General features: G+C 46.7%; 1 protein-coding gene across 1 annotated transcript; it reads left to right on the top strand.

Annotated features, from left to right (window-relative positions):
• On the top strand, positions 1 to 21060 carry LOC104672433. Its single transcript, XM_030923966.1, has 5 exons — positions 1 to 382; positions 11398 to 11536; positions 13140 to 13280; positions 19491 to 19670; positions 19885 to 21060. The coding sequence occupies exons 1-4, from the start codon at positions 324 to 326 to the stop codon at positions 19596 to 19598; spliced, it is 447 nt and encodes a 148-aa protein (XP_030779826.1). The 5' UTR covers positions 1 to 323; the 3' UTR covers positions 19599 to 19670; positions 19885 to 21060.
• The last annotated feature ends 1350 nt before the right edge of the window (positions 21061 to 22410 follow it).

Below are 22410 nucleotides of genomic sequence, written 5' to 3'. Positions count from 1 at the left end.
ATCTCTTCAACTACCTGTGAAAACTGATGTGATGAAAAGGGGAATTTGAAGGAGCCATTCCAGAAGACAGGGCAAAAACGGAATCAGGGCCAAGAAAAACAGAAATAGCAGGATCTGGAGTTGAATAGGTGGAATAGTTGAATAGGCTACTCTCCCCTGCTGGCAGGAAACCTAGCAGCCTTCTGGTGTCCAAGGACTGAAAACTTTAGAAGCACCTGGAATTGGCAGCCTTGGCATGGTCAGGTTGGCACCTCTGGAGGTGCTCAGGCTTCCCTGGCGGCATTGTGAGCAGTGGATGGTGTCGAAGGGCAGCCAGAGGAGGAATGGAACACATGCTCCTTGCTAACCACAGGGACAAGGCCACATTCACAGGTACACAAAGGTAGGTACACAAAGGTGGGTATGCGATCAATCAAAGGTTTGAAAAACAGCCACAATACCAGAAGCCTCTTTTGCTTAAAAGAAAGGTTCAGAAATAGACCTAAGTATATATGAGGCCTTTATTATATGACGAAAGTGGCATCTCAGACTGACGAGAAGATGGGCTACTCCATATATGATGCTGAGGCAACTGGTTAGCCATCTTAAAAAAATAAAGTTGGATGTGGAACTGAAATCACAGACTAGGACAAGTGGGTGAGGGATGCAAATGCAAAAGATCAACAGTTCAAAGGCCAATGGGGAAAGGATCTGAGCAGTCACCTCATAGAAAAGAAAATAGAAGATCTTAAGCATGCAAAAAGGTACACCACCTTATTGGTGTAAGAGATTCCACCAATTTCTTTTTCTTTTTCTCTTTTGAGACAGAGTCTGGCCCTGTCACCCAGGCTGGAATGCAATGGCATGATCTCAGCTCACTGTAACCTCCACCTACTGGACTCAAGCCATCCTCCCACTTCAGCCTCACAAGTAGCTGGTATAACAGGCCTGCACCACCATGCCCAGCTAATTTTGGTATTTTTTGTAGAGACAGGGTTTCACCAATGTTGCCCAGGCTGGTCTCAAACTTCTGTGCTCAAGTGATCTGCCTGTTTCAGCCTCCCAAAGTGCTGGGATTACAGATGTGAGCCACAGCACCAGGCCTTTTTTTGTTTTTTTCTTTTGTTTTCTTTTTTTTTGAGACAGAGTTTTGCTCTTGTTACCCAGGTAAGATCTCGGCTCACCACAACCTCTGCCTCCCAGGTATTAGAAACAAGTATTCGGTGCCACAAAGAAAAACCACCACTTAAACAAAGAATTTCTCAGCAAGGCCCATTTACTTCCGCAGAAGCATACTGCTTGCATCTGACTGATCCCAAGAGCACACCAGGCTGGGTAGAGCAGAGGTTTTTATCCCTAATGCAGTTCCTATTTCTGTGTCCTTTCCCCATTGGCTGGAGTCAGACAGCACAGTCTAAGCTGACCCGACTGGCTAATGCTTGAAATTGGATAAGGCCAATTAGGCAGGAAGGGAGAGGCTGCCCATTACTAACTAGGTGGGAAGAGTTGTTTACAGAGTAAGAGGTTTGCTAGTTACCCATTAAGCAGAGAAACAAGTGCTCACTCCAGATTAAGCAGGAAGGGCTATGTACAGGGCAAGAAAGACCAAGGAAGCTTTGAAGAGGTACTTACTGTTTCTGGCAATTTTCCCCCTCTTGACTTTATAGTTCTTCCTCTTCAAATTTCTCTAACATATTTTGGCTTTGTTGCTCCTCTTGGTCGTCTAGAAGTAGTTGTTTATCTGAGTAGGGCGGGGGAGAATGGAGAGGGGTTTTTGTAAGAGCTGTTTCTTTTTCTTTCTTTCTTTTTTTTTTTTGAGACGGAGTCTCCCTCTGTCGCCCAGGCTGGCGTGCAGTGGCTTGATCTCAGCTCACTGCAAGCTCCGCCTCCCAGGTTTATGCCATTCTCCTGCCTCAGCCTCCTGAGTAGCTGGGACTACAGGCGCCCGCCACCTCGCCTGGCTAGTTTTTGTTTTTGTATTTTTTAGTAGAGACGGGGTTTCACTGTGTTAGCCAGGATGGTCTCGACCTCCTGACCTCGTGATCCACCCGTCTCGGCCTCCCAAAGGGCTGGGATTACAGGCTTGAGCCACCATGCCTGGCCAAGAGCTGTTTCTATAAGCCTTTGTACAAATGCACAAATACAGGTATGACACAACCTACAAGAATGAGTACACTGGTAATAATTGCAAGGGAGGTAAAAATTGAGGTCACGAGTCCCTTCCATTTTCCAAACCATTTTTCCATGAGACCAGAGAACGGGTGTTCAAGCGATTCTCCTGCCTCAGCTCCCTAGTAGCTAGGATTATGGGCATGCGCCACACGCCTGGCTAATTTTGTATTTTTAGTAGAGATGGAGTTTCTCCATGTTGGTGACAGGCTGGTCTCAAACTCCCGACCTCAGGTGGTCCACCTGCCTTGGCCTCCCAAAGTGCTGGGATTACAGGCGTGAGTCATCACACCCAACTTGCTAAAAGATCTAATCCCAGCTACTCAGGAGGCTGAGGCAGGAGACTACCCTGAACCCGGGAGGTGAAGGTTGCAGTGAGCCAAGATCGTGCCATTGCATTCCAGCACTCCAGCCTGGGCGACAGAGCGAGACTCCATTTCAAAAAAAAAAAAAATTTTTTTTTGGTGGAATCTGGGTCTCCTTATGTTGCCTAAGCTGCTTAACCTGTGTCTTGTCCCGACCTGCAGGACAGTCGAACGGGCCCTGGAAGGGGGAGTGGGAATGGAGACAAGAAAACACGAGAAATGGAGACAAGACAAATAGCCTGATCAAGTGTCGTTTATTGAATGTAGGGTCATGCCTTATATAGGCTGGCAGAGGAAGAGGTTGGGCCAGGGCGGTGACTGGAGGCTGGGCTTACTCAAATTACAATCACGCATGCGCCGTGGATTTGTACTTTTTCCGGATGTGGGATCGGGCCTGCGCCCTAGGCTGCATATCTTCCTGGGCGGGAAAATGTTTGCGTGCGCGCGAGAAAGGTTTGTAATAAAGAACCCAGAAACGTGCCCTCTTGTCTCCGCTTTGCGGAGATCAAGCAACAGAGGTCGGCTAATTCCGGGCCTCATGGCTCCGGACAGGTCCCCCTTTTTTATATACAATTATGGCTAGAAGATTGTCCCTCGGGAACTGCGCCTGTCTTAGGTTGGAGTAATGCATCTCATCACTGGTACCCGTCATGGGATTAGGCAGTAGCTTATGACGGCCCTCCTGTCTTAGGTTAGTGAAAGACGACACTCTCTTACCCGTCATTGGCTGTCCAGTTCAGTGCATAGGGAAGGTGGTCATAATGGGTGTGAGTATGAACCACCGCGATCTTCTTGTTCTAGGCGATGATAATGGACCTGTATAGGCTTCGCTTGGATAGCCTCGACTTGTTGCTTAATGAATGTCATGAGCTTATTGAAAACCAAAGGTCCTACAGAGAGTAAAAGCAATAGGCAAAGCAGGGGGCCCAGGAATTGCATAAGATAGGGAAGGAGTCCATGGAACCCAGTCCAAAATGGGTTATCGGTTATTTCTTTTCGTCGTTTTTCTAGGTCTTCTTGTAGACGCCTGATTTTATCCCTGACGATCCCGGATTTGTTGGCATAGAAACAGCACTTCTCCTGTAAAGCCAAGCAGATGCCTCCCTGTTCTGCAGTTAGTAAATCTAGGCCTCTTCTATTTTGGAGCACTACTTCTGCCAGAGAATCTACCTGATCTTGTCAATCTTGTATAGTACTTGAAATGGCTGCATATCTGAGATCAATTGGCGAGACAATTTGGTGTATTGAGTAACAGAAACCCCTAGGCCTGTAGCCCCAGTTGCAGTAGTTATGCCTAATCCTGCAAGTAAGGGGATAAATTGTATTGCCCTTTTGTTTCTTCCTAAAAAGGGATCTATAGCTGGGATAGGCACAGGTTCATCTCCAGGGATAATGTCTATGTCTAGCAAAAGTGTGGCTAAGACACAGCGTCCTGTCCAGTTAGTAGGTAAATAGGTATAAGCCCTATTATTGCCACATATAAAAACTGAGCTGTTTGGGGCACACAACGGTTGGGAAATATTTACTATGGTGGAACAATTATTGAATTGATTGAATCCTACATCAAGGTCGTAAGTGTTATTAAGGGGAGGGGAGTAGATGCAAGAGGAACTAGGAAATTCTAAAAACTGTACTTTAAGGGGAGGAATTATGGTGCAAGGGGTATTGGATGTATAATTTAAGTCATTGCTGGGTATGGCAAGAGGAACGGGATCTCCTGATTGCAGACACAGCCAGCGGTCATTAGCCAGACTAGAGTTGGAATTGTTAAGCAGGTTATGAGTAGCTGTGAGGAGGGCAAAGGTCTGGGCATCAACTTTCTCTTTCCCTCGGGCTTTGGGCAAGGCCAAGGGGTGGTAGTGAATTTCCGGGTACAGGGACCTTTGCAACTCTTCAAGTTTTTTGTATACCCTAATTTCTCGGACCTTGTCTTGTGGTCCTCCTCCATCAGAGATATGAAGAGGGGGGTGAATATTCCAGCAGACAGGCTGTCCTACAATGCCAGTACAGCCAGCTGATATAAGGTTATTGGTATTTCCTACAACTGTAGGGACACTACTGGCCCCTATACTGGGGGTTCTAGATCTTGTTAAGATAGCAGTATAGTATGTTTTACCGCCAGAGGTACATTCTAAATAAGTAGTGTAGCAGGAACTATGCATAGCAGTCTCAAATGTGTCACAAGGGCAGGTTGTGGTATCCCCTCCGCTAAATATTCTTGGGGTTGACACACACCTCCACTTGAGAGTCACTAGACAGGTATGCTGTGTAAGCGGAGCAGGACACAGCTGAGATGTACATATTTGGAAGGGAGGTCACATATCCCCCCAAACAATCACAGGGCTTACCGTATCATTGTCGTATATATTTTCGGGCCTCATGGGGATTACCAAAGCCGGCATATACCTGGAGTGCTTGGCAAATCAGCACCATGGTCCAGAGGGGCTTGTAGTTGAAGTTCATCTCTGCAATAGAGGAAAAGAGCACTCTCAGGGAGAAAATTACTCCCTGGATTGGTTATTGTTAGGTACCTGTCTTACCAATCGCTCTGGTAGCCATCTGGCTGCATCATGAGTTTGAGAAAAAACACAAACTGAGCCTCTTCCCCAGATTAACACTGGGTCTGGACCATGCCATGTGTTGTCTAAGGGGTCTTTCCACTTAACCATGGCAAATTGTTTTTTGGACTCGGAATGCCAAAATCGATCGGCTGCTGATCTGTTCAGGTTATCCAAATTTAAAAAATTTAAAATAAAAAGTGTGTGATTAAGGATATTTCTAGGGGTGCCCTTAGTAGGGTACCATTCTCCCTTTTTTATTTCGTCAATGGTGGTTTTTTTTTTTTTTTTTTTTTGAGACGGAGTCTCACTCTGTCGCTGGGGCTGGAGTGCAGTGGCTGGATCTCAGCTCACTGCAAGCTCCGCCTCCCGGGTTCACGGCATTCTTCTGCCTCAGCCTCCCAAGTAGCTGGGACTACAGGCGCCCGCCACCTCGCCCGGCTAGTTTTTTGTATTTTTTAGTAGAGACGGGGTTTCACCGTGTTAGCCAGGATGGTGTCGATCTCCTGACCTCGTGATCCGCCCGTCTCGGCCTCCCAAAGTGCTGGGATTACAGGCTTGAGCCACCGCGCCCGGCCCCGTCAATGGTGGTTTTTAATGATAGGTGTGCTCTTTCAACTATTCCTTGTCCTTGAGGGTTATATGGAATTACAGTAATGTGTTTTATTTGTAATTTAAAACAAAAGTCTTGAAAGGCTTTGGATGTATAGCCAGGACCATTGTCTGTTTTTAGTTGTTTAGGCTTTCCAACTATGGAAAAACAGTGTAGTAAATGAGCTATGACATGTTTGGTAGCTTCTCCTGTTTGTAAGGTGGCTAGTATAAATCCACTAAATGTATCTATACATACATGGACGTATTTTAAGTTACCGAATTCTGAATAATGAGTGACATCCATTTGCCAGATCATGTTAGGAACGAGTCCTCTTGGGTTAATTCCTAAGTGAGGGACTGGCAGGTATGTTATACAGGTCTGACATTGTTTAACTATTTGTCTTGCTTGTTCTCTAGTTATTTTAAACATCAGTCTCAAAGTTTGAGCATTAAGATGGTGTAAGGCATGAGTAGCCTGTGCTTGGGCTAGGTTTGTATTTGTAGCTATGGCTACCGTCTTGGTTGCCATATCAGCCAGTTGGTTGCCCTGGGATAGAGGTCCTGGTAATCCTGAATGAGCTCTAATGTGTTCAAGAAAGAAGGGCGTTGTTCTATTATGTATTAATCGTTGGCATTGTAAAAATAACTCGGCTATATGTGACACATGCTTAATTTGTGCTACTGTCTCAAGTAGAGGTATTGAGTGAACTAAGTATGCACTGTCGGTATAAATATTAAGAGCCTGATTAGGGAAGGCTAACAGCACTGCGATTAGGGCCTGCAATTCTACTAGCTGAGCCGAAGTATGGCTGGTTTTGAATTTAACAGTGGTGTCAGCAAAGGTATATGCAGCAGTTCCTGTGGATGACCCATCAGTGAATACTAATAAGGCATTGTCTAAAGGTGTTTTACTGATGACATGAGGGAAGACAAAAGCATGTAGCTTACAAAATTGAATAAGCCTGTTTGGTGGGTAATGGTTATCTAAGTTGCCGGCATAAGAGGCACAAGCAATCGGCCACGTTTCAGTGTTTTGCATTAGCCAATGGATTTGTGGCTTAGAATAAGGTTGTATGATCGTAGAGGGTTCAATTCCAAAATATTTTTTGCTATTGTCTCTCCCTAGAATAATTAAATCTGCTATGGCATCATAGGGGAGTAATACCTTTTTGGGTGATGAAGGCAAGTGGACCCACATAATAGGGTTATTTTGCCAGAATAAACCAGTAGGTGTTAGTGTTGTGTTAAATATTAAAAGAGTTAATGGCTGTGAATAGTCTATGTTAGTAACAAATTGTTCAGCAATGGCTGCCTCTACTTTATTAAGTGATAAAAGAGCTTCTTTTGATAACGACCTAAGGGACTTAGGGTTGGGGTCACCTCTCAGGGTGTCGAATAAAGGTTTTAAGTCTCCTGTGGTGAGTTTTAAGTATGGCTGGAGCCAATTTATGTCTCCAAGGAGCTTTTGGAAATCATTGAGGGTTTGTAACTGATCTTTACGGATAACGGCTTTTTGATTTGTAATTTTAGGTCCATTTATTTGAAAACCTAAATATGTATAAGGGTCTTGTAGTTGTATTTTTTCTGGAGCTATTTGTAACCCCGCTGTGGTTAGTTCTTACTTGAGTTGAGCAAAACACTGTAAGACTTGTTCTCCTACTTGTCCTGCTATAAGAATGTCATCCATATAGTGTATAATATACATTTGTTTCCATGTCTCTCTAACTGAGTGTATGGCTGTAGCCACATATTTTTGACACAAGGTGGGACTGTTGGCCATACCTTGAGGTAACACTTTCCATTGGTATCGCTTCATTGGTTTTTTAAAATTTATAAGATGGTAAGCTAAAGGCGAATCGTTTTTGGTCAGTAGGATGAAGGGGAATTGTAAAAAAGCAATCTTTAAGGTCTATGATAATTTTAAAATATCCTTGAGGGATTGCTACCGGAGAGGGTAGCCCTGGCTGTAAGGCGCCCATAAGGACCATAGTAGCATTTACTGCTCTTAGATCTTGTAAGAGTCTCCAATTTCCAGATTTCTTTTTTATGACAAATATGGGGGTGTTCCAAGGAGAGCTGCTTTCTGTAATGTGTCCTGCCTCTAATTGTTCCCGCACTAACTGTTGGGCAGCGGCAAGCTTCTCATTGGTTAATGGCCATTGATCAACCCAAACGGGTTCATCTGACTTCCAAGTGATTGGATCAGCAAATTTTTGGGGTGCAGGCATGTCAATGGCCACGGTTAAAAATTTCCAAGCCCCCTTTTATCCAATTTTCCTATGGCTGGGATTGGCTGTAAAATGCCATCTTCTCTTTTTCCTAACCCTTTTCCAGGGTGGTAGCCCTGAGCCAACATTTGTGCAGTGACTATATCATTTGGGCTACACATCATGACCCTCATTTGGGAGAGAAGATCTCTACCCCAAAGGTTAACAGGCAAATCAGGGATAACAAATGGCTTAATGAGACCAGAATTACTTTCTTGATCTCTCCAGGTGAGATATTTGGAACTTTGTCTAGGGTTATTACTTTGCCCGATTCCTCGTAAATTTGTTAAGGTCTCTGAAGTGGGCCAACTGGAGGGCCAATCTTGTTGTTTAATAATTGTTACATCGGCCCCTGTGTCTATCAGTCCTGTAAATAACTTTCCGTCTAGCCACAAGGTGAGAGAGGGTTTTTGATTAGTAATGGGCTGTACCCAGTAGATGTCTGAGGATCCGAATCCTCCCTTTCCCCTTAGGGGCGATTGGACTTTATTAGCTGTTTTTAGCAATGGTAACAGGAGTAACTGTGCTATTCTATCCCCTTGAGGAATGATAATGATGTTGTCAATAGCCTTGGCCATGATTTTGATTTCTCCTATATAATCACTATCAACTATTCCCAGAAAGACCTGTAGGCCTCTCATGGTGACGCTGCTTCTCCCTAGGATTAATCCAAACATGTTTGAGGGTAGGGGTCCATATATGCCCGTACTTAGGGCTTGGGGTCCCATTTCAGGGGTTAATACTGTCTGGGAGGTGGAACAGAGGTCCAATCCTGCGCTTCCTGGGGTTGCTCTACTAAGCTGTGAAACGGATTGTTGTTGGTTGGTACAAAACTGACCGCCCCATAAGCTTGTTTTGGGGCCTGGGGTCGGCCCCTCAATCCATTTCCCTGCTGAGGTGTTAGGGGATTTCCTTGATTGTCAATTTTAGATTTACATTCGTTGGACCAATGTTTTCCTCTTTTACACCTAGGGCAGAGGCCTGGAGCTTTTGCCTCTAAGGTCTTAGCTAGCTCTCCCTTACAATCCCTAGCGAAGTGTCCCATTTTTCCGCACTTGAAGCACCCCTTGCTATTCTTATTTTTACTAGCGAGGAAGTCTTTTACGGTTTGTCCACTAAAGGCAGCAGCCATAGCCAAACCCTGTTGATATGAGGGCCCTATGTCTGAACAGAGGCGGATGTAACCTGTTAAGTCCGTTTTCTTTCTATAAGGTCTGATTGCTGCCTGACAAGCTGGGTTGGCGTTTTCGTAAGCTAGCTGTTTTACATAATCCACCCCTGCCTCGGCATTTCCAAATATTCTGCTGGCCGTGGTTAAAAGTCTATGTACAAAGTCTGCAAAAGGCTCATCAGGCCCCTGTTTGACCCCCGTGAGCGAGGCTCCTGGATCCCCCTTAACAGGAAGTTTTCTCCAGGCTTTGGTAGCCGCTGCTTGGATTTGAGAAAACAGTCCAGGATCATACTGCATCTGAGCATCGGTTTCTGTGTAATTACCCGAGCCAGTTAGCATATCAAAATCCCAACCATTTCCGGCTTGTTGGTTTCTCTTGGCCGTATCTCTACAATTTTCATAAAATTCTGACTTCCATATCAGATGGTCACCTCCGGAAAGAACTGCTCTAACTAAGGTATTCCAATCTATGGGAGTGAGCCAATTTTCGGCCACAGATTTGACCATGGCCAGGGTGTACGGGGCAGTAGCTCCGTATTGCGAGACAGCAGTTTTTAGTTCTTTTATTACAGTAAATTCAAACCCATTGTGGTGCCTCCAGGCTCGGCCCTGCGCATCTGTAGTTTCAGTTACTGGAAAAACGTCTCAAGGAGAGGAATCCTCCCTATCCCTACTACCAAGCGACCTTCCTTTTGGGACATGCTGTCTGGGTCTCTGAGGGTGAGAGTGTTTCTCTATTCCTTTAGGGTATTGAACGCTCTCACGTCCTGTCCTTAATTTCTGCAATCTAGTGATTAAAGACTGATGTAGTTCTTCAAGCTTTATTTGCTCTTCAAGTTGTGCAATTTTTTCCTCTAAGCTCCTCTTTTGGGTCTATTACTGCCATAACTGCAGGGGCAGAAGCCTTATTATAGGGAGGGGGATAAGTAAGAGTTTGTGGCCAGTCAGAATTATGACATTTTGCTGCCCCTTCCTCTAAATTATCCCAGTCTACTTCTGAAGGGTTAAGATTATTTTTACTTTTGCTTTCATTAGTTGTGGGTAAAACTGGGTATTTTTTAGCCTTTTCCTTATTTGATGTTTCTATATTTGTTATTGAGGGGACCCCAGCCTCTTCCTCGTCGCTTTGTAGTGATATAAGGTCTATTTCTTTATTAGGTATGGATTTTTCGAGGTCGGTTTGGGAGCTGCCTCTTAATATTTCCTCAGTCTGAGTAACCACCGCCATTACCTCAGGATCTTTTTCTTTTTCCTTTTTATCTATTATATCTCTGATTAGATTCCAATAAGAAAAAGCTGTCACCGGAACCTTCTCTGGTCCAAAAGTACTATAATAATCTTGAAAACAATTTCCCACCCCATGCCACCTCTTTACGTCAATGGTCCCCTCTTGTGGAAACCAAGGGCAGGTATCTTTTACGAAATCAAAAAACTTAAATAAATCATTACTTTTAACCTTTACTCCTCATGTTTTTAAAACCTCTTTTAATTGCCCTACATAAATTTGATGCTGGCTTAATTCTTGTCCCATAATCAGACACTATTACTCACCTCTGGTTCCAACGCGGCAGGCTCCCGCGACGTCCAGAGGAATTTCTTCCACTTTCACTTTCGGCGGACTTTTGTGCCTTCTTCCTCACTTTTTCCCCCGTGTCCAGGTCCCTGTTCGGGCGCCAGGTGTCCCGACCTGCATGACAGTCGAACGGGCCCTGGAAGGGGGAGTGGGAATGGAGGAGACAAGAAAACACAAGAAATGGAGACAAGACAAATAGCCTGATCAAGTCTCGTTTATTGAATGTAGGGTCATGCCTTATATAGGCTAGCAGAGGAAGAGGTTGGTCCAGGGCGGTGACTGGAGGCTGGGCTTACTCAAATTACAATCGCGCATGCACCGTGGGTTTGTACTTTTCCCGGCGCGGGATCGCGCCTGCGCCCTAGGCTGCATATCTTCCTGGGCGGGAAAATGTTTGCGCTGCGCGCAGGAAAAGTTGGCGTGCGGGAACAGTTTAGGCGCGTGGGGGAAAAACTTAGGCGCGCGCGGGAAAAGCTTTGGGGTGCGGGAACAGTTTAGGCGTGCGCGGGAAGGGTTTGTAATAAAGAACCCGGAAATGTGCCGTCTTGTCTCCGCTTTGCGGAGATCAAGCAACAGAGGTCGGCTAATTCCGGGCCTCATGGCTCCGGACAGTGTCTCTAGGTTTCCTTCTGTAGGTAACCGTTGGGAGTTTGTAATGAGAAGAGCACTCAGCACACAGCCTAGGCCAAACAGTAAATGCTTCCTATTGTATTGTCTGCAGGCAACACAGTTGCTCAGGTGCTCCCGTATCACAGCCAAGACCCCTTCGGGAGAAGCTAGTTGGATACTTGGACCCACATTGCAGACTACTAAGCCACTGTCGCCCCTCGGCTCCGTTTGTGCTCCCTCCACCCCAAGAGGTAGGCATTGGTGTTCCCACTTCCCAGGTGGGGAAGCTGAGAGTCCAGAGGTTAAGTAGTTTGTCCCCAGTCCCCACCAACAGGGCAAGGAGCGGGGCAAGGCTGTGACCCCCAGGGCGGCAGCCCCCTCAGGGCGTGATCTCACAGTTGGACTTCTCTCTGCAACCCTGGGAAGCGGGTGGGGGATGGCCAGGGTTTATTGGTTCCGCTTTTGCCTCCTACCCAGCCAGACTGCTTAAGCTCCACTCTTGACAGTGATGGTTTTCCTAAAAGAATTCGGACCACTCTCCTCCAACTTCCTTCTGCAGACACCTCGTGATGCCCATGCCCATTTCACTTGGTCACTGTCTTGACCCCGGGTGGGTCCATCAGCTCATTGCAACCTAATTTTTGTGTTTTTACTAGAGACAGTGTTTCACCATGTTGGCCAGGCTGGCCTGGAACTCCTGTCCTCAGGTGATCCGCCCTCCTCTGCTTTCTAAAGTGGACAAGGACAGCATCTCTTTTTGCTGTCCTTTTACAAGCACGGTGGCTCACACCTGTAATCCCAGCACTTTGGGAGGCCGAAACAGGTGGATCACCTGAGGAGTTCGAGACTAGCCTGACCAACATGGAGAAACCCCCGTCTCTACTAAAAATACAAAATTAGCCAGGCATGGTGACACATGCCTGTAATCCCAGCTATTCAGGAGGCTGAGGCAGGAGAATCGCTTGAACTCGGGAGGCGGAGGTTGCAGTGAGCCGAGATCGCCCATTGCACTCCAGCCTGGGCAACAAGAGTGAAACTCTGTCTCAAAAAAAAAAATTATAAAAAGAAAGAAAGAAAGGAGATACAGTATGCCCCATGAGATGCTGAAAGGGACTCACCTCTTTTGAGACTAAGCATTTAAAGCTGTGGCTCTGTTTGAAATGGAATGATTAGGAGAAAATGCGTTCTTAAAGAAATACACAGCAGCGCTGGCCAAATAAATGCTGTATGTGGAATGCACTGGGAGAAGGCCATGTCCATCTTGATGTGAGGACTTTTAATGCCTTGATTTTACTTGCCTGTATTATTCTATGTTGTCAGTGTGTCCTCTAATACCAGGTCCTCCATGATAAGTTGCACCTGATCAATAAGTATTGCCCTGGCCGGGCGCGGTGGCTCAAGCCTGTAATCCCAGCACTTTGGGAGGCTGAGACGGGTGGCTCACAAGGTCAGGAGTTCGAGACCATCCTGGCTAACACGGTGAAACCCCGTCTCTACTAAAAAATACAAAAAGCTAGCTGGGCGAGGTGGCGGGCACCTGTAGTCCCAGCTACTCAGGAGGCTGAGGCAGGAGAATGGCATAAGCCCGGGAGGCGGAGCTTGCAGTGAGCTGAGATCCGGCCACTGCACTCCAGCCCGGGCGACAGAGCAAGACTCTGTCTCAAAAAAAAAAAAAAAAAAAAAAAAAAGAAGTGTTGCCCCAGCTGCAAAGAGCCCTGATTCTCAAATGTGGTCGTGATCGTGGTTACTGGTTGGCCCATATGAGAAAGTTAAAAAAAAAAAAAAAAAAAAAACAAAGAAAACGACATTGTCAGACTCTTTATTCTATCTGCTGAAGTGGCCTTCTTTTTATAGGATGGGGGTGGAAGGCCACCTTCCATGGGTGTGTCCTCCACGATGACCTACCTGATAACAAAGGTGCATGGATTTCAGATTGGCCTACAACAGCATTTGGCTTGTGGAGACAGTGGTTCCCTGGTGAAAAACTGCCATGATGTAAGGAACAGCCTGTCAGAGCGAGGCTGGGGTGCTGCGTGTTGGGGAGAAGCTCCACCCGCTGGCTGAGTCTGGCACATGAACCAGTCTGTGAGCGGATGGATGTGGGTTTAACGGGGTCAATTACAGTAGGAAGGAGCCCACGTGGAGCCTGCATTCTCTGGGACAGGCCAAGGCCCAGATCCTACCTTCCCAGGTGGCTGGATGGGTCGTAGATGTACGAGCCCGACCCCTCATTTTCTGATTGCCCCGTGCTTAACGTTACTGTACCTTTACCGAGGCTCTTTCCTTGGACTCCAGTGCCCAGACCCCTCCTTCTCCTGAACATGAATGCCTGTCCATGGAAATTCGAGTCTCTGTCTCTCACCCAGGCTGGAGTACAGTGATGCAATCTCGACTCACTGCAACCTTTGCCTCCCAGGTTCAAGTGATTCTTGTGCCTCAGCCTCCAGAGTATCTGGGATCACAGGTGAGCGCCACCACATCTGGCTAATTTTTTGTATTTATAGTAGAGATGGGTTTCGACATATTGGCCAGGTTGGTCTCGATCTCCTGGCCTCAAAGTGATCTACCCACTTGGGCCTCCCAAACTGCTGGGATTACAGTTGTGAGCCACCATGCCCAGACTGTCCCTGAAATTCTATTGAAATGTTCGATAAAGTTGTTTTGGTTTTGTTTTTGTTTTCCCTTCTTGGCAAAGCCTGGTGTTTCTATTTTAGTGGACTTGCCTGGCACTGAGGACTGCTATAGTGGTCTTCAGAGGTTCCTGGTATCGACTGCTTGTGAAACCGCTTTTGCAAAATTATGACTGAGACAGTGAAAGAGATCTAACTTAACCAACCCAATCTTGCCTCTAACCTCCAAATTGTCCTTGTTCATTCCTGAGCATAGCCTGAACTAACTTTGGGAGAAGCTTGGTTTATATTTTATTTTATAGTTTAAAACAAAGATGTTAACAGCTCTTTCCCAAGGCAGACCTCCTTCTTGCCTGGGGACTAGATTGCCTTTGGAGGACTAACATTAGCCACAAGATTAGAAATTATGGGCCAGGCTCACCCCTGTAATCCCAGCACTTTGGGAGGCCACAGCATGTAGATCACCTGAGGTCAGGAGTTTAAGACCAGCCTGGCCAACGTGGTGAAACCCCATCTCTACTAAAGAATACGAAAATTAGCCAGGTGTGGTCACACATGCCTATACTCCCAGCTACTCAGGAAGCTGAGGTGGGAGGGTCGCTTGAACCTGGGAGGTGGTGTGGAGGTTGCAGTGAGCCAGGATCTCACCACTGCACTCCAGCTTGGGTGACAGAGTGAAAGTCTGTCTCAAAAAAAAAAAAAAATTTTTAAGAAATTATGGTTTAGGAGTCATGCAGCTGGAGGCTACAAGATTCTGACCCTCCCTAAACTGCTCCTAAGATCAGTGCTTGAGGTATTTTGCAGACCCTGCACTTGATGGATCAGCTGGCACCACCCAGATCGATTAACTGGCTCATCTGATCTTGTGGCCCCCACCAAGGAACTTAATCAGCACAAGGAGACAGCTCCAATTCCCTATGATTTCATCCCTGACCAATCAGCACTCCTGGGCTCACTGGCTTCCCCCCACCCACCAAGTTGTCCTTAAAAAGTCTGCTCCCCAAATGCTCGGGTAGACTGATTTGGGTAATAATAAAACTCCGGTTTCCCACACAGCCAGCCCTGCGTGAATTACTCTTTCTTTTTTTTATATTTTTTGAGATGGAGTTTCACTTTCGTTGCCTAGGCTGGAGTGCAATAGCAGGATATTGGCTTACTGCATCCTCCGCCTCTCAGGTTCAAGTGATTCTTCTGCCTTAGCCTCCCCAATAGCTGGGATTATAGACCCTTGCCACCACACCTTGCTAATTTTTGGTATCTTTAGTAGAGACAGGGTTTCACCATGTTGGCCAGGCTGGTCTCAAACTCCTGACCTTAGGTGATTCACCCGCCTCGGCCTCCCAAAGTGCTGGGATTACAGGTGTGAGCCACTGTGCCCAGCCAAATTACTCTTTCTCTATAGCAATTCCCCTGTTCTAATGAATCAGCTCTGTTTAGGCAGCAGGCAAGGCGAACCCATTGTGCATTACACTTGGACAGAGGTGACATCCCCCAGGTAGTGAGTGCAAAGAACTAATGCTGCAGCTGTCTTCCATGTATCTGCCACTCACTGTAGAACGACCCCGAAGTTCTGCATTTCTGCTCTGTGTGGGTCAGGCACAAGAAGCTTCATCTCTTATCCCATGTCTGATTCCCGAAACCTTGCTCATTTTCCTACCGTCCTCCCTATTCCCAGCCTCCTTTCTTCTTTTGCTCTATCCTCCCCTAAGGACACTGATTACTTTCCTTTCTCTGTTGGTTCCCCCCACCCCTCATTCCATTGTGCCTGTGCCCATACCGCCCAATACCTCTCTTTATTGCTGTCATCTGTCCTGGTAACACTCACTTATTCCTTGAAGGTTTTAGCTCCTGACTCAGTTTCCAACATAACTTCTGTCACCAATTAACACTCAGTTCCCCAGTTCCTTGACCTAGGCCTTACCTACCCCAGCCACTCACTTCCCTGGTCTAAGTCTAGATCTTGTCATTGCCGATGCCATAACGCCATCCACCATCCACTTCCAGGGTCACACTCTCCAATCACCTTCTACCATCCCTCCCTCTGTTACTCTGTGGTACGTTACTCCACTCCCCCACCCCCCATACCCTTTCGTGTTTCTTTACTCTTTAATTCTTACACCCTCTTTTTTTTTTGAGATGGAGTCTCAATCTGTCACCCAGGCTGGAGCGCAGTGGTACGATCCTCTCACTGCAACCTCTGCCTCTCAGGTTCAAGCGATTCTCCTGCCTCAGCCTCCTGAGTAGCTGGGATTACAGGCATGCACCACCATGCCTGGATAATTTTTGTATTTTTAGTAGAGACACAGTTTCACTATGTTGGCCAGGCTGGTCTCGAACTCCTGACCTCATGATCCACCCGCCTCAGCCTCCCAAAGTGCTGGGATTAAGGCGTAAGCCACTGCACTCGGCCTCTTGAAGACTCTTAAGTCATTTTTGGGAATCAATGAATTAACTACAGAAGATTTCCCAGGATGATGAAACAGCAAGTCATTTCAAGATGCAAACGAAGTAAGACCGCTAAGATCCCACAATGTATCTTGGATTTTGGGAAAGAGAAAAGCAGCCCCAGAAGTGGGTCTGGGATTACACAGCCAGGCCATACCCCATGTCCTGGCTAATAGCATCGACTGCTGCTAATTTAGCCAATTACGGCTTTGGCCTTCCTCTACTCTTCCCTCCTTCTTGGTGAGATGTGTTAAGATGCTCAATCATAGAATTACCCCCACTTCCTGAGAGCATACCAGAGGAAGGACTCCTCAAATCACCTAACACATGCCCAAATCCTATAATAAACCATCCCTGACACCCTCTTACTGATTCGCCCCACAGTTCCCCGTGGCATGCAAAACGTTCTCCCTCAAAGCTAACTCATGTCATGATAGTTGTGTTCCTGGTGGCCTTTGGCTGGATGGTGCTGACAGATTAAAAGAAGGCCTACCAATAGATCTATACAGTCATTGCAAGAGAGAACAAGTTTTATTCTGTTTAAAAAGGGAAGAAAATGGTTAAGCGTGGTGGCTCAACGCCTGTAATCCTAGCACTTTGGGAGGCAGAGGCAGGCAGAATACTTCATGTCAGGAGTTTGAGGCCAGCCTGGCCAACATGATGAAACCCTGTCTCTACTGGAAATGTTACAGGATTCGGGAGGACAAGAGAGCCCTCGGGTTGAAACAGGAGAATTTTTATGGAGTGCAGTCAGGCCCAGGAAACTTAACATCCAAAAGATTGAGCCCAGAACAAAGACAGCACCTGACTTTTATACATACTTCACAAAAGGGGGTGGGCTAGCTTGAAGCAAGCTTACAGTGGCGTGAAAAGCAGGGATACAGAGGCAGGACAAAGACAGGATTGCACATGACTGTTGCCAAGCAACCCAGATGTTTGTTATCTAGGTTTGTCTGGGCATGGACTTATCCTATAACCTTCGCTATGGTACCCAAGCAGCTGTAGTTCAGGCCTACTCAGGCTTCTCATGACCTTCATTGTACTTCTTAGATAAAACAGAATACTTGCAGTCACTAGTTACATGTAGGCGGAAACCTACCCAGGGGCCGAGGCAAGAGACTGAGGGCGCAACCTGTTCCAATATAATAAAGAAAATAGTTAGAATAAGAAAAGTTATATTAGAAATAGGATATAGAGCCAGGTACGGTGGCTCACACCTGTAATCCCAGCACTTTGGGCGGCTGAGGCAGGTGGATCACGAGGTCAGGAGATCAAGACCATCCTGGCTAACAGGGTGAAACCCCGTCTCTACTAAAAATGCAAAAACAAAAAATTAGCCGGGCATGGTAGCAGGCGCCTGTAGTCCCAGCACTCGGGAGGCTGAGGCAAGAGAATGGAGTGAATCTGGGAGGTGGAGCTTGCAACAAGCTGAGATTGGGCCACTGCACTCCAGCCTGGGTGACAGAGTGAGACTCCATCTCAAAAAAAAAAAAAAAAAAATAGGATATAGAGATGATTATATATGGATATCATCAATCATTAGTTTTTAGTATTAATCTCTGTATTATTATTATAACCAAGGATACAGCCAATACAGAGTGAGGAGCTGAAGGGACACTGTGAGAAGTGAGCAGAAGACAAGAGTGAAAGTCCTCTGTCATGCCCTGATAAGGGCCGCTTGAGGACGCCTTGGTCTAGCGGTAGCGCCAGTGCCTGGGAAGGCACCCGTTACTTAGCACACTGGGAAAGGGAGTTTCCCTTTCCTTGGGGGAGTTAGAGAACACTCTGCTCCACCAGCTCTTGTGGGAGGCCTGACATTAGCCAGGCCTGCCTGCAGTCATCTGGAGGCTTAAATGTCTCTCTGTGGCACTGTGCTTCAGTGGTCACGCTTCTTGTCCACTTTCATGTCCTGTCTCTACACCTGGTTCCTCTTTTAAGTTCCTATAAGATAGCAGTAGTAGAATTAGTGAAAGTATTAAAGTCTTTGATCTTTCTGATAAGTGCATAGAGAAAACGCTGATGTATGCTGTCCTCCCCCTCTGCTTCAGCTACCACAAAGGAGAAGACCCCCACGTGACTTGCTTGATCTTATCAATCACTTGGAATGACTCACTCTCCTTACCCTGCCCCCTTGCCTTGTATACAATAAACAGCAGTGCGTCCAGGCATTTGGGGCCACTACCGGACTCTGCGCATTGGTGGTAGTGGCCCCTGGGGCCCAGCTACCCAGCTAAAGATAGTCTTTCCTACTATCTCTTAGTCTCGTGTCTTATTTTTCTACCAACTATTGTCTCTGCACACGAAGGAAACAACCCGCAAGGCCCAGTAGGGCTGGACTCTACAGTTACAGAGAACGGGAATCTATAAACTTGTTCCATAAACCAAAGGAAAATTTGTTTTTCTTCTCCTTATGTTGAGGGAGTGCTGGGAGAGTCTCCAGAGCACATTAGATAATATTATCAAGACTTTTCCTGGGTCTGGGCTGTGCCTGTTGCTGCCTCTGGGACAAGTCAGCCTAATACACGGAAACTTATTTGTTTCCTTTTAATTTTATTTTTCTTTAATTTCCCACCTCAAAACCACAGAAATTAGCCAGGCGTGGCGGTGCATGCCTATAATCCCAGCTAGTTGGGAGACTGAGGTGGGAGAATCACTTGAACCCCAGAGGCGGAGGCTGCAGTGAGTCAAGATGGCCCCACTGCACTTCAGCCTGAGCAACAGAGTGACACTCCATCTCAAAAAAAAAAAAAAAAAAAAAAAAAAAAAGGCGGGGGGGCGGGGAGAAAAAGAAATAAACTTACTTATTTCATTGGAAGACCTGTAAAAGAACAAAAGTCATGAAATATCAGTATGTACATCTAGAATTGCTCCAAAAAGAAACGGAAATGAATGGGGGCTTGGGGTGGGGAGAATGGATTAGTCAGCTATAACTTTGGGTCCAAGGGACCCTGGTGGTATAATGGAGGTTAACTTTGCAATCACTGACTCAGGTGAGCCTCTTAGTGTTGAGAAGTGAAATCATCCTGTTTCCCTAATGTATAGGTCTTACATTTTCCAGACAGCTGATTCTCACTTTCTTCTTCAACCTCCAAAGAATCTCAGCTGACTACCTTGCTTTCTGTGTCCCCAGGGGAATAGAAACCATCAGAGGAAACGTCCACAAGTTCCCAGGACGCATCCACCCACCTCCTCCATGTGTAGCCACCACCTCTACCTTCCCCTCTGGTGCTGTGGATGAGCCATCCATGCTCCTGGCAAAGGCCCACCTGCCACTTGGGCACAGGAACCCATCCATCCCTCCTTACCTCCGGCAACTCTCCCTCTCTCTCTCCTGCATCCTTCATATTCTCTGAGTTGTATTCTCTTCCAGCCCCTGCCCCCCGGCCACCCCCAGCCCCAGCATGTAAAAAGTGCTGTTATTGTTTCCACTTTAAAATAAACCCTAAAAATAAATAAATAAAATAAACCCTACCTTGACCTCACTTCACTGTATAGCTACCATCTCATTTCCCTTCTTTTAACAGGAAAACTCCTCTATATTTGTCCGTCATTCTCTTTCTCTTTCTCTCTCCCCCCCCCCATATTTTTTATTTTATTTTATTTATTTATTTGAGACGGAGTCTCGCTGTGTCACCCAGGCTGGAGTGCAGTGGCATAATCTCGGCTCACTGGAACCTCTACCTTTTGCATTAAAGCAATTCTCCTGCCTCAACCACCTGAGTAGCTGGGATTACAGGTACCACCTCGCTGGGTTAATTTTGTATTTGTAATTGAGATGGGGTTTCACCATGGCAGCCAGGCTGGTCTCAAACTCGTGACCTCAAGTGATCTGCCCACCTCCGTCTCTCAGAGTGCTGGGATTAGAGGCGTGAGCCACCAGGCCTGGCCTATTTTTTAATTTTTTTAGACAGAGTCTCCCTCTGTTGTCCAGGCTGGAGTGCAGTGATGCCATCTCGGCTCACTGCCACCTCTGCCTCCCAGGTTCAAGCGACTCTCCTGCCTCAGCCTCCCTAGTAGCTGGGATTACAGCCATGCGGCCACCACACCTGGCTAATTTTTGTATTTTTAGTAGAGACGGGGTTTCACCATGTTGGCCAGGGTGGTCCTGAACTCCTGACCTCAGGTGATCTGCCTGCCTCGGCCTCCCAAAGTGCTGGGATTACAGGCATGAGCTGCTGCGCCTAGCCTCAATTATTTTAATCTTTGAATAACTTCAGACTTGCAGAAAAGTTAGAAGACTTACATGGAGAACTTCTCTACCCTCTTCCCCATCCCCGCAAGGTACACAGTTGGCAAAACAAGAAGTCTGGGGTTCAGTGACACACTTCTTGACTCACAAGTTCGTGCTCTTTCTTTTCTCTCTCTCTCTCTCTCTCTCTCTGTTGTCTCTCCCTCCCTCCCTCTCCCCTTGATGGCCACATTTACTTTATAATTTTCTCTCTCACTCTTTCTCTGTCTCACTCTCTCTCTTACACAACACACACACTCATAGGAAGACACCTATATATATATTTTTTCCCGAACCATTGGTAAGTAATTTGCACACAGGATGTCCCTTCACCCCCAAGTCCGCCAATACTTCAGTGTGTTTCCTGAGAAGAAAGACCTTCTAGATGTTTCACATGAATTCCATTCTGGAATCTACAGTTGGAGTTCAGATTTCACCAGTTGTCCCAATAAAGTCCTTTAGATTTTTCTGGCCCAGGATCACTTGTCACTTTTGGTTGTCAGGTCTCTTTAAGTCTCCTTTGGCCTTATGTGTTGTCAGCTTTTTTTTTTTTTTTTTGAGACAGAGTCTCACCCTGTTCCCCAGGCTGGAGTGCAGTGGTGCTATCTCGGCTCACTACAACCTCCACCTCCCGGGTTCAAGCATTTCTCCTGCCTCAGCCTCCCGGGTAGCTGGGGTTACAGGCATGCGCCACCACGCCCAGCTAATATTTGTATTTTTTAGTAGAGACAGGGTTTCTCCATTTTGGTCAGGCTGGTCTTGAACTCCCGACCTCAGGTGATCCGCTGGCTTCAACCTCCCAAAGTGCTGGGATTACAGGCGTGAGCCACCGCGCCTGGACTTTTTTTTTTTTAAAAAAATTTTGTTTGTTTTCCTTATGGAGTCGGGGGATTAGCCATGTTGCCCAGACTGCTCTCGACAAGCAATCTACCCGCCTCGGCCTCCCAAAGTGCTGAGTGATGGGATTACAGGCGTGAGCCACCCCTCCCGGCCGACATCGACGTTCACGGAGGAGCCCAGGACGGTATTCTGTAGAATGAGCCTCATTTGGGGTCTTGTTCTCTTTTTTTTTTTTTCGTAGATACTGTTCAATGAGTCAAAACTTTTTTTTTTTTTTTTTTTTTTTAAAGAGTAAGTGTGTGTCTACCAAGAGCTTGCTACTAAGCTAGGTCATTAGCAATTTAGCACGGACAGAACAGTGTAGTTTCTTGCTTACTAGTGGGAGAGACAGACAAGTGAGCAAATTGATAAACAAGAAGGCTGTTTCTTTTTCTTTTTTTTTTTTTGAGACGGAGTCTTGCTCTGCCGCCCAGGCTGGAGTGCAGTGGCCGGCTCTCAGCTCACTGCAAGCTCCGCCTCCCGGGTTCACGCCATTCTCCTGTCTCAGCCTCCCGAGTAGCTGGGACTACAGGCGCCCGCCTCGTCGCCCGGCTAGTTTTTTGTATTTTTTAGTAGAGACGGGGTTTCACCGTATTAGCCAGGATGGTCTCGATCTCCTGACCTCATGATCCGCCCGTCTCGGCCTCCCAAAGGGCTGGGATTACAGGCTTGAGCCACCGCGCCCGGCCAAGAAGGCTGTTTCTTGTTCTCTTTTGAACCCGCTCCAGTAAGTCTCTTGCTCCCGGCTTTTGTCAAGGTTCCTAAATCCAAAGGCCACTTCTCAAGCCCCAGCTTCCTTTACTCATCGACTGCTTCCCACGCAGTTGAGCGTTCCCTGGTTCCGGACAAACCTTTTGGGCTTGGTTTCCGGAACACTTTGCTCTCCTGGTTTTCCTTCTGCCTGTTCCTCCCGGACTTTGGAGCGCCCCAAGGCTCATTCCTT

This window comes from Rhinopithecus roxellana, chromosome 19 (assembly GCF_007565055.1).
Source record: "Rhinopithecus roxellana isolate Shanxi Qingling chromosome 19, ASM756505v1, whole genome shotgun sequence".
Lineage (NCBI taxonomy): Eukaryota > Metazoa > Chordata > Mammalia > Primates > Cercopithecidae > Rhinopithecus > Rhinopithecus roxellana.
Note: the sequence above shows the minus strand (reverse complement) of the source record. Positions and strands in the feature narration are given on the sequence as shown.

Bases quoted from the DNA above. Each gene is read 5' to 3' on its own strand.
- LOC104672433 (XM_030923966.1), top strand. From the start codon at position 324: ATGGAACACATGCTCCTTGCTAACCACAGGGACAAGGCCACATTCACA. The intron at 11,537-13,139 runs GTAGGCATTGGT...TTCTTTTTATAG, and splicing joins TGCTCCCTCCACCCCAAGAG to GATGGGGGTGGAAGGCCACC. The intron at 13,281-19,490 runs GTAAGGAACAGC...CTGTGTCCCCAG, and splicing joins TGGTGAAAAACTGCCATGAT to GGGAATAGAAACCATCAGAG.